Source organism: Astyanax mexicanus, chromosome 2 (assembly GCF_023375975.1).
Source record: "Astyanax mexicanus isolate ESR-SI-001 chromosome 2, AstMex3_surface, whole genome shotgun sequence".
NCBI classification, from domain to species: domain Eukaryota; kingdom Metazoa; phylum Chordata; class Actinopteri; order Characiformes; family Acestrorhamphidae; genus Astyanax; species Astyanax mexicanus.
This window is the reverse complement of record NC_064409.1, coordinates 8,349,759-8,367,676: the sequence shown is the minus strand read 5'-3', so window position 1 is coordinate 8,367,676 and position 17,918 is coordinate 8,349,759. Positions and strand designations below refer to the sequence as shown.

Sequence of the window (17,918 nt, the reverse complement as noted above, 5' to 3'; positions counted from 1 at the left end):
GTCTGACTGAATAAATAAATGTTATATTATTTACGTGTGCAACGTGTTTATTATCCCATAGCTCTTTTAACTGATAACTTTTTTAAAATGATTTTTTGAAATAAGGGACAAAATATGTCCTTCATTTTGAGAGATTATTGAATTAATGCCACAATGAATGTGGGCCGGAATCAAAGCTAAAGTGGTCCAACAAAATATTAGAGTGTGTGACCTGATTTTTTTGTGGCCAGGCACATATAAAACGAGAAATGTCATAAAACGAGAAATGTCTGCAGAGACGGATGGCCACCAACTCTCAACAACAGGTGGTTGAGGGATGCAGTGTTTTTAGTGTCAAGGGAAATAGGAAGATCGGGAGTGAGACAGTTGAAAACCTAAAGAAAACACAATTTGTTGTAGTCAGAATCCAAATGTAGGAGGGCATGTTTTGTCCCTTATTTCAAGAATATGTTATCAGACACGTCAATAATATAATACCAATCCATAAATGTATTAAAGCCTGCCTTTTTCGCTGCTTTATTTAGTAAGTAGATAAGAGTTGGTAACTAGATAAGCTACTTATTCCAGAAAATGATAGCTAACCTAGTTGTTCTTTTTCCTGCAGCACCGTCTCTTTAAGAAGCTGTCACTCCCACATTAGACTTGTAGATTGCGTTACTTGTTATTTGTGCAACAAGATGGCGGTGGCTCCCGAGAGCAGAGTGCTTTCCTACAGTGTTTATAAATGGAGTTCTTACTCCTCGACATATTTACCGGAGTGAGTAACGCCGCGAAAAGCCGCGGGAGTCTCTGTTGTTAGCGCCTTTGCGGTGTCGGTGTCAGTACAGTGCAGAATATTAAACTCGGGGCCTGACTTGGACAACGGGCCGAGCAGCACTCCACCTACTAAACTGAGATAGCACTTAGCTAAGCTAGCTAACTATATTAACGGATAGCTTAGCTAACTTACCTGTTTATTACTTAAATTATCTAAAACACTAGGCTGACTGAGGCGCCATGATTAGTTAACCGCTTTACTCAGCTATTTAGCTGCAGCAGTTCATGCATTTCTTTATTGTTTGCCTTTAGCTAACAAGCAGAGCGGGCTAGCTTAGCTTAGCTTAACTAAACTACCTAGCGTTAGCTATCCAGGTGCAGATAGCATTAGAATTAGCTAGCTAGCTTGCTAGCCAGCTATCGGTAGCTTAGATAAGATAACCTAAAGTGCACATAGCTAAACGTACTTAACTGGCTTATCGGGGTAATATTACAAGAAGTTAGCTAACTGTTAATTAGCTAACCTAGCTAATATACATTAGATAAAGCTTGTAAAGCTGTAGCTAGGTTAACATAGCTTAGCTTAGCCAGGCTAAGCTAGCTACATAATGTATGTGAGGAAAACACAGGGTGAACTGACAGCTCGCTCCTCTTCATATTACAGCAGCTAGCTAGCTATAGATACCTTGCTCTATTTACCTTTTATAGCCTTTATAGAATTCTAGCAAATGTCTCTCTTTTATTTATAACTTAAACTATTTGTGTCATCGTGCAGCTTTGAGAACTCGGGTCAGAGCCAAACCCAATATTAGCCCTAAGTTTATTTTTGGTGCTTCATGAATCTTGCTTGTTGGCTGTTTAGCTGCTATTAGTGGAGTAACGTGAGACACCAAAAGCAGTGACCCACGTTTACACCACTATTTCTGTCTCTTGTAGGCTATTTATCACACATGTTATCTTGCTAGCTAGTAAACTAGGTTATGTAAGCAAAGCCTTAATGTGGCCAAATAGTATAAACTAAAAACTAGGGCAATCGAACCTCTCTGTGTACCGTGTAATGTAATGCTATTTTGTAACGTTAGTTTGCTAATGCTGTTCATACACTACAAGACTTTGAACAGGCTCTTTAAGGATTTTAACAGACTAAAGTCTGACAACCTCTCACATCTAAAGACAATTCACAGACGTTTTCGTCGAAGACTTTTTAGTCACAGACTTTTCAGTCACAGGCTAAGGTTTTGCAAAAACTAAAAATCACTGTTTGCAAGACTTCAACTAGATTCTTTCTGAGATTATTTCCCATCATGGTTCGGGTGGAGTTCACATACAATACATATTACATATTAAGTTACAAATAATGCTATATCAATACTATGATTTATCAGACGCACAGCTTTTGTCCACAACAACAACTGTGTTCAACTCTGCCTATAAGCTTTGTTTTCCCCCCTTTTTGCTAGAAAACTTGTATAGCAAAGAATCACAGTTTCACTGCTAGACATTTGGCTTTGTTTTAGATATAATTAATGCAATTAAAAACAATTCTTGCAAAATATGTATTTTTAAACATGTATGAAAAATAACACTGCGCAAGAAGACAAAGTAGTGCAAAAAAAAAAACTTTAAATATAGTGACTTTAAAGTGCTACCTGTGTTTAAAATACTGTAAATATGTAAGTAACAACCATGTAAGGCATATTAACTGCAAATACGTTCTTATTCAAAAAGTTTGTAAACAGTCATGTAAAATATCCTTGTCTTGTGGCTTCCCACAGCTCTCCTATTGGTTGTTAATATTGTTCTAGTCACTCTTTGCGTGAGCTTTCAATCCTAACTACCTACTACTAACACTGAACGACCGTGATGAAGCAACTGCAACTCGACTGAAGCTCAACTCTAGCAAGAGTATCCCAATTCTGGAAATGTCTGTGACAGTGAAATGGCTTGAAAATCATTAGATGTAAGGTCGGCATAATCTAGCTAAGAGTCTTACTCAAGTTTACCCAAGTTACATTACCTTCAGAATGTTGCTGAAAGGCTTATTTTGTTAGTAATAGGAAAGCCGGTTTAGGAAATCTCACCAAACATGGCATTTACTAGCCAACTAATGCTTTGCTTTCTTTACCTGCAGAAACATTTTGGTGGACAAGCCCAGCGACCAGTCTTCCAGGTGGTCCTCTGAAAGCAATTATCCTCCACAGGTGAATATCTAAACTTCATTCTGCAACATGTTTCATATTTGTGATGTAGAATATGTAGAAAGTTGCCTACAGAATTCAGCATTCAGATTTACTGAACATCCTAAGAGTTTATCTGATCTTCTTTACAGAATGTAGGAGTGACTGGTTTGTTCTGAAGATAAAACTAGCTTCTTTTGAAAGTTTATTTAAGCACTTACAGCTCTGTTTCATCCATTTAACAAATAAGATATACAGGTTAAGAAAGTGTTATTTTTATTTGTGTATGTAAGGATTTTAGCCTTAAAATAGTTACATTCCTGTGCATACAGAGAGAAACCAAAACGTTAGAGGAACTATGGAGTTTTAAGCCCCTTTTGAAGAGTAGTAAGCCCCTTTTGCAACAGTAGAGTACATTTTATAAGTAGTAGAGTTTGTTATATAGTATAGTTAGACTTTAGTCGTTGATTTGTTTGTCTGCTTGTAGCATGAATGTGCTAATATTTGTATTTTAACATATTTTTATAATGAATCATACACCCTGAACTGAATGCATTTGGCTTGAAAGAGGGAAAAGTTGTTTGTGGCTGTAGTTGCGTATTTAAATTATTGATCACTCTGTGTATTACATGTGCAAAGTCCTTGCATTTGTACTTTTGGAAAGGGCAGCACATATCATCGATTCGTAGATATAGTATTTCATTTTTATGGGCCGTTTTTTGTGAGCATTACTAAAATGTGCTCAGAAGTTTTGAACATTGGAAGTTGGTTTATTTTTTTTTCTAAAGCATTTTTCAGGGTTCAAAATGTAGTTAGGTAAATGGATGTTGTTGGTAATTAAGATAACCAGCTAATGTTTAGTTTAAGTCTGAAATAGATATTCCTATGCACAACTGCACTGCAGAGTGCAAAGTGTCGTTAAATGAGTTTGCTGTCTCTGCTCTTTTCTAATACTCCCAGTTCTGGGCTAAGTGATGTACTGTTGAGAGGGGTATCTGGCCTGCAACTCTGAAGATTTTATCTGATTAGTGTGTTTGTGCTGAAAATTATCTGATGACTGCATGTGGTAAATCAATATAAAATCTGATCGCTGGTACGAATCCTGGTTATACAGCTTACCTTCAGCTGAGGGAGTCCTGAGAGAGCACAATTGGCCTTGCTCTGTCTGGGTAGGTAAATGGTGCTCTTTTAAACACATCACTCCTAAGGGTGATGTTGATCAGCACAAGGCGTCTGTGAGCTGATGTATCAGAACCAAGTCGCTGCGCTTGGAGATTTTTCTAGAAAAATTAAAATATAGTCAGAAATATGCATAATCTACACAAAATGTATGTAAAAGTTATTTTCCTATTATATTTGCTCCTAGTTGCTGGTACTGTTGGTTTAGCAGTTTAACTTATTTAGACCATATCAAGCAAAATTTAGTTTTTCATTTCAGCATTTTGCAAACAGAATTTTAAGAAAAATTAAAAGGATAATTTTCAGATTTGTCCATTTTTGTGTCTTGTAAGACAAATCTGATGGTATAATTTAACTTGCAGAATACAAAAATGGAAAAATCAGAAAATAAAGAAAAGTTATTATTTTTTTTCCCCAGAAATTCTGATTGTGAGGGGCAGAGATGAGAAAACTAAAATTGTAACATAAAATACTACATTAAAACTAAATAAACTAAGTTTTTACATACAATTTTCTATTTTTTCGTTTTGCCTCAAACACTCCGAAAAATAAATTAATAAACGTTTCACTGTTACACTGTTGCATAATATAAACCAGAAAACCTTAAAATCACTCAATCAGCACAGACTGCCAATGTTGCATGTGTAGTTACTAATGTCAGTTTCAGTTACAAAGTTTGTAAAATGCTCAACAAATAATTCTTGCTTTGTTTAGGTCTTAATTTATAATGATAAATGCATATTATTCATTATTAAGCGTTATTTCACTATTTATTTTTGCTCAGATCTAATGAAGCTGGTCATGAATTCTGTGCTCCACAATATGATGACCATGTGTTTCTTTACATCCCAAGATGAACCTCTTTAGCCATATTCCGGTTCCTAATCTCATTTTGGAAAGAGGAAGTGGCCTGTTGTCTCCTTGGCATGCAGCATGCAGTGCTGTCAGTCTTGTGGTTAGGCAGAAAGGAAATCGAAAGTGCTGTCTGGGGTACATTCTCATGCACATTCAACTTTTAACCCCTGTTTTCACTAAAAGCCTGAAGTGCTGTGGTGTTTTTGTACCACACCTACCTCAGCCTGACAAGGCAGGTATACTTACTGTGTGGACATGTGATAAAGCTACTTGTTTTCATGTGATCTACAGACATGTTCATGTCAATGCACTGGCTTTTTAAAACGTATCTTTTTTAGCTAGTGTCGTGTTTCGTTATTTCCATTTGGCAGTGGTTGTGGTTGACGATTTTCTTTGCCATTGCTCCATTTCATCCTTACCTGTAAACATCCAGAGAATTAACACAAATACAAACAAAATGTGTGCACAGTGTGAACAGAAGGTTCTGTTCCTATTTCTATTTAACATTTGAGTACAAACGATGCCTTATCACGGTATTTACATGTTATAACAGTATGTTCTGTGGGCCAGTAGCCATGGTAAGTTTGTGAACCAGCAATTGGAAGATAATGAGCTCAAAACACAGATTTGTCTAGGTACTCCTGGTTCTGCCTGTGGGCAAGATACACAGTCCTGCTGCATTAGAATAAATAGCCAACAATAGACAGTTTTCATTGCAAGTGGATGAATAGAGCATAACTAATAATTAGGCTGTCACCATGATTGTTATCCATTTATCTTACAATATATGGGAATTGCCACAATCATTTTTGTAGACCTCAACATTGTCTATTAGATTTTTCCTAATAAGGAAAGCCCATCAATGTGAATAATCAATTAACCCAATATGTAAAAAAAAAATGTTTTTGTTTTGTAGTTTGGTGGAATAATCCTGTTTTTTAATCACAGTTTTCATGCATCTTGGCATCATGTTCTCCTCCACCAGTCTTACACACTGCTTTTGGATAACTTTATGCCACTCCTGGTGCAAAAATTCAAGCAGTTCAGTTTGGTTTGATGGCTTGTGATCTTCCATCTTCCTCTTGATTATATTCCAGAGGGTTTCAATTTGGTCAAATCAAAGAAACTTATCATTTTTAAGGGGTCTCTTATTTTTCCAGAGCTGTATACTGTGGGTATAGTATTAAACCCCTTCTTTCATACTGTTTAAAAGTAACAACGAATTGGTTAGTCAAGGTGTCTGTAGTTTCCAGTACTTTTGGGGGGAAGAAAAGGCTGTTCTAATAGGGCAACACTGAAACATGTGCTTAAGAATTCTTTGTCTGTAACTAGTCACAGTAAACGCCTGTGGGCAGGAAAAACTGTCAGGACACTAATTTATTCTGCATTCATTTTGATAAAACGGAGAGAACATTTTATTTGTCCTCAAATGAGATTAAAGAGAAGCTTTTCTCTGAAATGGAAAAATGTTGTTTTAAGATTTGTTTATGCCTACTGTGGACGTGGTATAAGGGTAGGGAACGTACCACTTTAAAATGAAAACAATGTGGCCAGTCCATGTGGAATATTTAATTGGCTAAATTTTGTAACCACATTCTCCTACACATTTTTATTATTCTCCATGTTTTAAATTATGTGTGATCAGTGTGTTTACTTTGGGTCTGCTTTCCTAAAATTGCATAATCTACGATGTGCTTTTACTGAAGCATATGTGAGTGTGATTGCAACTTAGGTAGCCACTAAGGTGTTGCTATGGTATAGATGTCGACTGCTAGAGGTTTGTTAAGGTGTTGCTATGGTAAAACTTTGCAAAGATTCGAGATGAACCTTTAATACCAATGCCATCTTTCGATACCGATATCGATCGAGGGAGGGGTCAGATGCCTCATTAACCTTTTCAGGTTAGTAATTTTACCTAATTTTGGCCCCTCTAAACAAGCACTGGAAATCTAAGTATAAGTAATCAAAACCACAGTTTACTAATAAATAGATGATCAATCTTTCCATCTCTAGCCAAGATGTTGCCAGGCTATGGCAGAAGTGGTGGTTGCTAAGGTGTAGCTAAAGTGCTACTTGTTTGGTTTTTAAGATGTACTTTATCTGGTGGTTGGGTGTTGCTAGGCTGGTGCCAACATTTTTACCCAAATGGCAATTGTTCCAAAAGCCCATTGTATTCATTCCTGTGTGGTAAAAATGTTTAATGATTTAAGGACAACTAAATAAAAAAATATATATACGATTGTTTCTATAATTCTGCCAGATTTAGAGATTGTCGCTTGAAAAACATGAGCTGCAGATTTTTTTTTTTTTGTTAAAAGTTTGCAGACACATACTAGTGCATTTTTTGGTAGTGTTTTAGCTACAGACGTTTTGTTCTGACACTAACTGTATAAATACTCTTACACTTGTTGTGTTATGGTGTTAACACATAACAGAAGTATTCATGGCTCTAGAAACTGGTGGAACAACAAAGACAAATATATAAAGAATAAATAAAAACTTTAGAACAATAATGTGATTGTGAAAAATACCCAGATGTGGTTTTGCATGCATAGTAACAACCCTGTTATTTTGTCCTAGAATTAAACACAGTTTTGTTTTCTTTCATGATGGGATTGTAAATAATTTTATGGACTTTTTTATGCTCTTATTGACTTGTTTACAAAAGTCACATTGTAAACCATCACAGAGCTTCATCTTTAGCACTGTAATGAGCCAGAGGGCTGCTTTCCAAAATGTATACAGAAAAATATATATTTTTTCCATTCTAGTATCCCTTGTAGGCAAAGTCAACCAGTGCATTACCGAAGGCTAATAAAAACATGTTGTCTTTTATTGTTTTTATTGTTGTTGTCTTTTAAAAAGATCAATTATAAAGCTGCTTTAATCGCCTTCAAAGAAGTTATTGTTATCTCACTATGAAAAAAAACTGTGCTAAAAGTCTTTTAGCCTTCAGGCTGTACTGTATTTCTTGACCCTGTTGTAAATTGCAGTCCTGATTCAATAAGATCAACATTATAAACCACTTTTCTCGCCCTGTGCTGAGTCTGTCATCTGTGTTATGGATGGATAGTCATGCCACATTGATTCCCATCTGCTCTGCTCTAAATGACTGTGCAGAATCGATTCTGTTGGGCTTTGTGAAAGCTCAGCCTATAACATAACGCCGCCGTGCCGTCAACCTTCACTGCCTAATAACCTCAGCTGATTGGCAGTTTCTTAGAGACAGCACGGCCGCTGCATTACAGTGGCTTCTGTTTGTGTCTGGTGATTTAGAAGGATATATATATGTGTTATAAGAAGAGGTGTTGGGATACAAATATAAGCAGTGAGGTTGCAGTGAGTTTCGGTATATTACGATTCAAGTGTGCTTTGAGGTTCATATTGTACATGTCTGCCTGCATGCAAGAGCTTAAATGAATGGTTTATGCACCCCATGCATGAAAAATAAACTTTACTTCTCATCATGCATTTAAAGAAGGAGGAAAATCTGATACTCGCTGAAAGAATATGTGCTTAAAGAATTGCAAAGTTTTAGCCCCCAGGTTTAGCTGTACATGACATTAGTAAAGGCTGACTTGAGCCTCTCCTTTTCTATAGGATTTGGGGTACAAGAAATGTTGATATTTAAGCAATAATACACGAAAGGGAGTGCTATAACGTGTGATATTTTATTTATGTGATTTGCTGAGAGGCGTTCAATGAGTGCCATTATCAGCCGGTAATGCACTCTAACCGAAGCTCTCCATGTGTTACTCCGTCACATACAGGTAACCTAGCAACGATGCAGCACTTACAAACCAAACAGAGCAGCAAAGGAACTATTTTAACTCGCAAAGTGTTTATAACCAAATAGATCGTATTTCTTGTCCTCTTTAACTTAAAATCTTTCAACAAACAGTGATAAGGGAACTGTGATATAATCGCAATAATACGCTCGAGGTTTGTTCTTTAACGTGTAATATTGCCACTGTAACCGAAGCTCTCCATCTATTACTGTTCAATAAACAGTATAAACAGGCCTGTTGCTAGGTTACCTGTACGTGGCAGAGTAATACATGGAGCGCTTCGGTTACAGTGTATTACTGGCTGATAACGGCACTCAAAGAACACCTCTCCAATCACATTGCAGGGTCGCAACTAACTGTGGTATAATGTATCATATTGCAACATTTTGTTTTGCAATACTGTATCGATACCGATCAAAAACACAGTATCAATTTTTAATTATTAGTATACAAGTAAAGATTGGTGTCAGACAGTGGTTCAGTTTGTATTGTGTTTAAACCCCAACTGCAAGGTAAGTGTTTTTACTCTGATTGAGCAGTATGCCAAATTGCACAGAATTAATATAGCTTGAGGTTTAATTTACATTTCATTTTGTAAAAGAAGAAAGGATTTAAAACCGATAAAATGACTGACTTGGCAAATTTGTACTGGAAGAAAAGAACTTAGACACACTGCTTAATTGTGACAAATTATTTACAGCATAGCATTTAATTATTCAGCTTTAAATGATTTAACAGACTTTTACTTTTAAAATGGGAAGATATGTTTTAACATACAAAGAAACTAAACAGTTTGAGAATTTACAAACACAATGTTGTATGGAAATACAAGTAGTCAGCAGATTTGGTGGTATATTTCCTGTAGATTGGTTTGCAAATCACCACATGAAGTGCTTGGAGGGGTTGTAATTCTTTTAAAAGGTCTGATGAAGTAAGCACATTCTGCTATTTTGCATGAACTTGATGGTGCATGTAGATTTGGACAGAGGCTTATAGTTATGTAACATGGCCTTTGATAAGGGACAGCACTGACATGGTTTGCTTGTTTGACATCTAAATGTAAATTGCAATGCCTAAAATGGTTATTTTTATATTGTATTATGTTCTTTAAAGACCAAACTTTAAAGACAAATTTATTTGTCTCAAAATATAATAGGGCAGTTTAGTTCAACATGAAAGTAGTTGAACTGTAGTAGTAAAAAATCTGAACACAAGATGGCTGCTAAAAAAATATTTAAGCTTTGATTCATCCTTCATGCAAGACCTGGACCAATCCATTTTTTGATATTTTATATAGATCAACAATTGTATTTCATTTTAATCAGTTGATTGCTGAGATAACTGACACTAATTAAGGGTAGGACTGGATGCCACGTTTCCCACATTTGCAGCCAAACTTTGTCTTTTCTAATCTTTTGGGCTTTTGTAATCATCTCGGCATTGTAATTTATGTTTTGGAATCAACCTCTTTAATAAGCTAACTGAGCAATAGTTTCATTTAAAAATGGCATTTACAGTGTTAGCCATCTCTGCTAATACTCCCTTTATTGGGATAATGATGGACTCTTGAGAGGTGTGTCCAGTTAGAGTTGCTAAAAGTCTTTATTCTGCTCCCTCCATTAGGTGATTAAATTTACAGATATTCGAGTTTGAGTCAAATACAGTGAAACAAATTTCAGACAATGTTGTTATTTAATGTTCAATAATGTTAAATATTGGAGGTACATTTATGTTTTTATATAAACCTTTGCTGCCATTTAGTGCTAAACCACATCATATGGCATATATGTTCTGTTTAGAAAAGAAATCTGTTGTATTTATTTTCCTAATTTAATGTGAGTCTTTGATAGTATGTTATTTGTGTATTTTTCTGTTTGCAGTTTGTAAGCATGCACTAAATATTCTGCACTGTAGGGCCACCCCTGCACATGGCGAACGTCAGAATAGCAGCAGCCTTCGAACTGAGTCTATTCATTGTGTTAGCAGATTTATTTGCATAAGATCAGCTCTGCTGAAGGCCCATTACGCACTAAATAACCAGAAGCTGGCACTTCCTATGAAAATGAAAGGCATCCATTGAAGTTAGTGTGAATGTACTTTTCAGGCTTTGTACAGGCATGAAAATCCTGGAAACGGCATGAAAGTTTTGATTTGTCGATCATTCATGCTTGGATTTTGTTGGTTTAATAAATAAATGAAGCTGTGGAAGTAGCTAGTTCACAGATGGCTGTGAAGGCTAAGCAACAATGGACCATGCGGTGGGAAAAGGGGACTTTTTTTACTCCTCAAAAATGTACGCTTGACAGCTCTGTTTTTTTTTTTAGTAAGCATTGGGCATTGCCAATGTCGGTCTGAAAAATATCAAGAGAACTGCAACTGCAGAGTTGCCCTAACTTGATTTGTTGACTCCAGTTTCTGAGAAGCAGGTCTTACTTTGCTCCTGTTGCGACATGTGTATCATTATATTGTATGGTATTTTTGTGATGCTGAAATTCTTGGAAATATGATAAAACACCTCAAAAATAAAGTGCTGCAGGCTTCGAGTGGTCCAGCGGACTAAGGCGCTGCCACTATGATCAGGAAATTGCCAATTTAAATCCTGTTCATGTAGCTTGCCATCAGCTGCCGGAGCCCTGAGAGAGCATAATTGGCCTTGCTCTCTCTGGGTGGGTAGATGGCGCTCTTTCCCCTTATCACTCCAAAGGGTGATGTTAATATGCAAAATGTGTAAACTTTTGTCTCTTTGAAATTATTTTTGTTTAAAAAAATTATAAAATAATGTTACAAAAATGATAGAACAAAAACAATACTAAGATTTAGTATATTCAGTAAATTATGGAAATGATTATGCATAAAATAGATAAGACTGCTATTAAGATATAATAAAACATCTCTATCACAATATAGATTTTAATAATTTATTAATTAATTGCATTTAATTTATTGCATTTCACATCAATATTGGGATATGCAGCTTTAATGCATTTTATCCATATTGTGCACCTGTTTATGGGGCCTTGAAAGTCTTGAATTAGTTTTAGTTTTTTTTTTTTTTTTTTTTTCAATCTTGTAAAGACTATTGTTTTCTGCTGTATTTTCAGATGGTAAAATTGTTTTTTTCCTGTGTAGTTAAGAGTTCTGTACATCAATTGCCAAAACAGGTTAAATATTTTCCATGCAAAAAAGGGTGTGCCATGGTATTTGGTGCAAGGCACAGCAATTATTTGCATCCAGATATTACATTACAAATTACATTCTACAGTTATTTAGTTTAGTTCAAGTGAAATCGTACCTATAATTTTCCTTACAGTGAAAATATTAATTGGTAATTTGGTCTATTTTGCTTCTTGCAGTACTTGATTTTGAAACTGGAGAGACCAGCTATTGTACTAAGCATCACCTATGGGAAATATGAGAAAACGCACGTGTGCAACCTGAAGAAGTTCAAGGTGTTTGGAGGCATGAGTGAGGAAAACATGACTGAACTCTTGTCCAGGTGAGTGAAAGTGATTAATAGCAACATGTTGTTAGAAAAATGTCATCAAGCAAGAACATTAAATAACTAGGATATTTGTACTTGTATGTATGACTCACACTTATTTTATTCTGTATTATTATTATTTATATATGAATGTGTTTTCATATAAATGTTGTGTCATATGAATTGTGGGTGCTTTCTTTCTTTGCGTCAGTGGCCTTAAGAATGACTTCAACAAGGAGACCTTCACGTTAAAGCACAAGATCGATGAGCAGATGTTCCCCTGCAGATACATTAAAATAGGTGAGTAATCTGAAGAGATACAGCAAGGTGAGCTCAGCTGGGTGACTCAGACTGGGTGACTTTCGCTTATGACGTCGTGTGTAGGGGAATAACACAGAAGGAGGTGAAGCAGAAAAGTGAAATCAAAGCAACATGACAAATCATTTAAAGATTTAAAGCTACTACTTTTTTATGGTAGGCCTGTCACAGTAATTACAATATTGTAATTGTACCAAAAAAAAAATGTTTAATCATTTTGCTTGATCTTAATATCCTCCATTGTGTCTCTGTTAATGTTTGTTTGCATACAAGTGAACTTATACCACCAATATTTTAAACAATCATGCACTGATCAGTTCAGTAATAACAGAGGGCAGAGAGAACTGTCTATAGAATTCTTAATAAAATATTACTAACTTAAAGTTATTGTTTTACTAAAGCAGGGGTCGGCAATATCAGGGCCGTGAAGTTGTTTGAACTATAATGAACGATAATGAAGAAAAAAAAAGCTTCTCTGGCGAGCTTTTATTTACATTCCTCCCCTGTCGCACTGTTGCGCTCGGCGTGACCCATTCTCGTTTTTTCTACCGTTCTTCAGCTCCCTATTTCTTTCCTTGCTTTTTGGGTTTACCTGCTTTGAATTCAACTGTTCTGCAATTGGGTTCAACAACCATCTGGGCAGGAGAGCTACTAGTCTGTAGCACTTAATCCCATTACACTTCACTTTCCAAAACTAATTTTTTGTGGCCCGCCATTAATATCTGTCCCACGATACATCAGCTGTCAGATGCCTGTGGCAAGCAGCATGACCGGGATTCGAACCATTGAGTCCTTAGTCCACTGGACCACTTGTACTTTCTCTTGCCACGGTCCCTTAGGTCACCAGCAAACGATGCTGGTTCCTCTCTCAGAGGCTCATAACATTTCATTTGAATATTTTGTCCCATCTCCACTTAGGAAAATAACTGCTTTCATATAATTAATAATGGAAATAGTTACAAGGGCTGATTTCATCTGGTTTCACTGAAAGGTGCTCAGCTATCTAATCCATTTCCAGTTGCTGGTTGTAAACATTGGTTTTTGTTTCATTACATTTCATTACATACTTATGCCTGGTATGTTTGCAGAAAGAAATTTGTCATATAGTCTAATTTGACCATCTAAATGCACCTTCTCGATCAGGTGCTTTCAGGTAGTTAGGAGGCTAAAAATGTTCACTTACAGTGACCTTGCTTCATTACAGCAAATCATTCTAATGGAAAGCCATAATGACCGTGTAGCTTAATAAGGTGATTAAGAAGTATGGCTGTCTTGCAGTGCGGCTGCTGGTTCAGGCACCTTGTCTAATTAATTGTGTTTGTTGGTTTCAGTGCCTCTGATGTCGTGGGGCCCCAGTTTTAACTTCAGTATCTGGTACATTGAGCTGCATGGAATAGAAGACCCTGATGTAGTCCAACCCTGCCTTAACTGGTACAGCAAGGTGAGCTCTTCTCTTTTATTGATACTAACATTTCTCTAAGAAACAGATGGTGCTTTACCTGCTAATGTTTGCATGAGATGGATTAGTGCCAGATGGTAGAGCTGGTACTATATATGGAATAATTGCAGAATTCCTGTCATTTTTAACATGTGAAGCCTCTCCCTGTATGATTCCCAGAAGATTCATTAATCCTTTCATCACCTCACATGTAGTTTTCTTGTTGTACTGAAGAGATGAAGTGTTTAATTCTTCCTATCTAGTATTATTTGCCCAATAAACATTTAGACAAAGTAATACAGCTAGGACCGGGATGGCTTCTCAACATAATCAACGTCATTGATAATAGAAATACTTCCATTGCATTTGTATTAAATACATGGACACATTTACTCAAAACAGGGGCTGTGTCCCAAACCGCACACAACCATCCTAAATAGAATGTTAAAAAGAACACTAGTAGAAATGCACTTGTTTATGTAGTAAGAAAAGTGTAGAAGTGTGTGGTTTGGGATGCATTCTTTTTTTCCTGTGGAGAGGGAGCTTAGACCAAAAAAAGCTAGTGTACAGGTGTGTAAACTATAAATGTACATAAATATGGATGGAAGCATTCCAATTTTAGTCAAAATATAGATACTTGTGATGTAAAGGGATTCTTGATGTAAATCAGAGGTTACATGTGAACATATGAGATGTTAGTGTAGCAGAATAATGCATTTAACTGTTAACTAAACAGTGTTTTTAAAGAGAAAATGATAAATAAATATGAACATGAATATTTATTTTTACCATGGTGAAAATATTTTAAGCAAACATACACACAAGAAACCACTTTAGAATAATTTATAAATGAGTTAGGTGCAGCCCTAATCAGTGTTGGGCATGTTACTTTGAAAAAAGTAATTAGTTATAGTTACTAGTTAATTCTCCAAAAAAAGTAACTGAGTTACTGAGTTACTCCACTATAAAAGTAACTATTGTGTTACTTTTGTGTTACTCGCCCCCGTAACCACCGTAATGGTAACGGCGTTGTAGTGACAGTCAGAGTAATTAGTTAGATTACTCGTTACAGAAAAAAAATAACGGTGTTAGTAACACCGTTTATTTCAATGCCGTTATTCCCATCACTGGCTCTAATTAAGGATGGATAGGGTTTGACAAGAAAGATGAACTACAGGGAGGATATAACTATAAACCATGAATACAAAAATAAATAGTTTAAAATAGAATTTGAATAAATAACACAGTTACACTTGTACAGTTTTAGTTGTTTAAAGTTTTTGCTACTGTCTTTGTTAGTGATGCAAAAGATGGTGATTCAGATACATGCCTAAAGGCGTTTTCAGTACAGCCTATCAAAGGTTTTTATGAAAGTGTGAAAACCACAGCTGTTTTCTGTTCTCTCTGGTGAGAGAACAAACAATGAATCAGAGTTTTTGACTGACAGCAGAAGCTTCATCTGGCTGGTTCTGTGATTAGATAGTCTGCCTACAGCTAATGTGGCGCACAAAACCATAATCACTGTCAAAATAGGTTAAACACATCCCACACAAAACATGCAGCATCTTTTACTGTAATAACATCTGCATATGAACTTCCAGCAAATGGTGACAAACAAGAAACATACACTTGGGGTTAGATTTTTTTTTTAATGATGTGCCAGGGTCTCGCTGAGTTGCTTAAAATAATTATTGAATGTTTTACACCCATAATAAGATCAAAAGGATGGTTATTATTGTGTGATATGTGAATTAATAGATCATTATTTTTTCACTTAGTCATTTATTTTGTGTATTACTTTGTCAAAAGCTTGACAGTAAGTCGTTATTCTGAGCTAGTGAGTTATAATTTGAACCTGAATCAAAAGAGCATGAACTTTTTCCCTCTGATCTGACAGGTGCTGTTTTCCATACAAGACTAATAGCTAATAGTCTTTTCTCACATTGTAATAAGAAATCTAAAGTTGTTTGTTTGTAAGTTCTAAGGTATCACACAAAATGCAAAATGTACTATCCTAGCTTCTGCAAAGTTTCTGATGAAGGGCAGTTAAAAAGCTAAATCAGGGCTCTAGAGTGCAACCTAATTTCTCAATAGTGCGAGCTTCACCATATTTGTGTGGTTCAAGGCTCATATCCCTGTCTAAACCAATCAGAGCGAGTGAAGGGCTGAACCCCACTGTGATATAATTATATTTCAACATCACTCAGAATCCGACCAAGGCTGTTTTTTTTTTTTTATTATTTATTAATTTTTTTTTATTTCTATTTTTTTCCCATTTTCTCCCCAATTTACACAGCCAATTACCCAACCCACTCATTAGGACTCCCCCTATCACTAGTAATGCCCCAACACACCAGGAGGGTGAAGACTAACACATGCTTCCTCCGATACATGTGAAGTCAGCCACCGCTTCTTTTCGAGCTGCTGCTGATGCAGCATTGCTGAGCAGCCAGCGTGCTTGGAGGAAAGCGCAGTGGCTCAGCTCCGATACATCAGCTCACAGACGCCCTGTGCTGCAGACATTACCCTGGCAGTGATGTGGGGAGAGAGCGCCATCTACCCACCCAGAGGGAGCAGGGCCAATTGTGCTCCCTCTGATGCCGGTAGCTTAATGGCAAAGCTGCATGAGCTGGGATTCGAACCTGCGACCTCCTGCTCATAGTGGCAGCGCCTTAGACCGCTGGACCACTCGGCGCCCCCAAGGCTGTTTTTAACATAATTAATTAAGAAAACAGTGATTAATTTAGCTCGGAAATAAAGTTAGCATGACCAGTTAGCCGTTAGCCGCTAGCCATCTCTATTATTACCAGCAGACTGTTAGCCTAGCTAGTATTGGACCGACAGCTGCATTCTGGTGTTGTAAAGGTATTAACTACAGATTGGAGTAAACTATAATCATAATCCACATATCCAGTAAAACCACAGAGTCTACCAACACTAACCAGCACAAACACACTCATCTGTTGTTAAAACAGTGATTAATGTCGCTCGGAAATACAGTTAGCCATCTTCAGTAAAATCTGCAGTCTGTTAGCCTTAAAAGTTAGGTGCACCGGTGCAGCTAGTGCAAAAAGTTAGTCTAGAGCCCTGTAAATGAATAATTATTGTCGTTAATTGCTTATCTAGTCATTAAATTATTATGACATTGTGTGTTCACATTACCAGGCTGAGGTGAATTTTGTGGCTTTAATATGAACCAAATCAGATTTGTTCAGAGCTGTGTGGTCACATCAGATCAAATCAGATTTTTCCTCACTTTATATGTTTTCTATTATGCATGCAACATGAATGTAAGTATCCAGCAGCATTATATTAAGGTTTTTAATAATGTTTGTATGTTCCCTAAACAGTATCGTGAACAGGAGGCCATTCGCCTGTGCTTGAAGCATTTCCGACAGCACAACTACACTGAAGCCTTCGAGTCGCTGCAGAAGAAAACCCGCATCGCTCTGGAGCACCCCATGCTCACTCACCTTCACGAGCGCCTGGTACTTCGGGGAGATTTTGATGCCTGTGAGGAGCTTATTGACAAAGCCGTTAAAGGTAATTAATGTAAAATGATGTGTTGCTAAGCTAAGCTGCAATGGCAAAAGCTTGCAGCAAACTTATGGATGAGGGCAAGATGAGGGGCAATCCTGCTCATCCTTCCAACTTAAAATGGCCAAATTTATATTGCACATCCGTTAGTTTACTTTATGCCATTTTTGCCATGGTCTCTATATAATCAGAGCACTGCACTGTAGCATGTTTAAGTTCACTTTTATACTTTACTCTTGTAAATTAAGTGAAATAAAACAGTTAGCATCAATTAACTTACTACTTCTTGACAAACCAGCTATTTCCACCTGAAAGATACAAGCTGTACAGAGCTAAGATTGTAAGTAAAGTTAGCTGAGGTACTCCTAGTCTTAGCATTTGTTTGTTTA

At 36.5% G+C, this 17,918-nt stretch overlaps 1 protein-coding gene across 1 annotated transcript in view; it reads left to right on the top strand.

The window, feature by feature from the left end:
* Nucleotides 1-661: 661 nt before the first annotated feature.
* The window catches only part of mkln1 (muskelin 1, intracellular mediator containing kelch motifs), a 44,245-nt gene continuing 26,988 nt past the window's right edge, over nucleotides 662-17,918 (top strand). Inside the window, exons 1-6 of the mRNA XM_007252397.4 lie at nucleotides 662-757; nucleotides 2,888-2,957; nucleotides 12,109-12,251; nucleotides 12,448-12,536; nucleotides 13,886-13,995; nucleotides 17,343-17,535. Of these exons, the coding sequence (XP_007252459.1) occupies nucleotides 678-757; nucleotides 2,888-2,957; nucleotides 12,109-12,251; nucleotides 12,448-12,536; nucleotides 13,886-13,995; nucleotides 17,343-17,535 (685 nt within the window). The 5' untranslated portion in view covers nucleotides 662-677. The remainder of the gene's footprint in view (nucleotides 758-2,887; nucleotides 2,958-12,108; nucleotides 12,252-12,447; nucleotides 12,537-13,885; nucleotides 13,996-17,342; nucleotides 17,536-17,918) is intronic.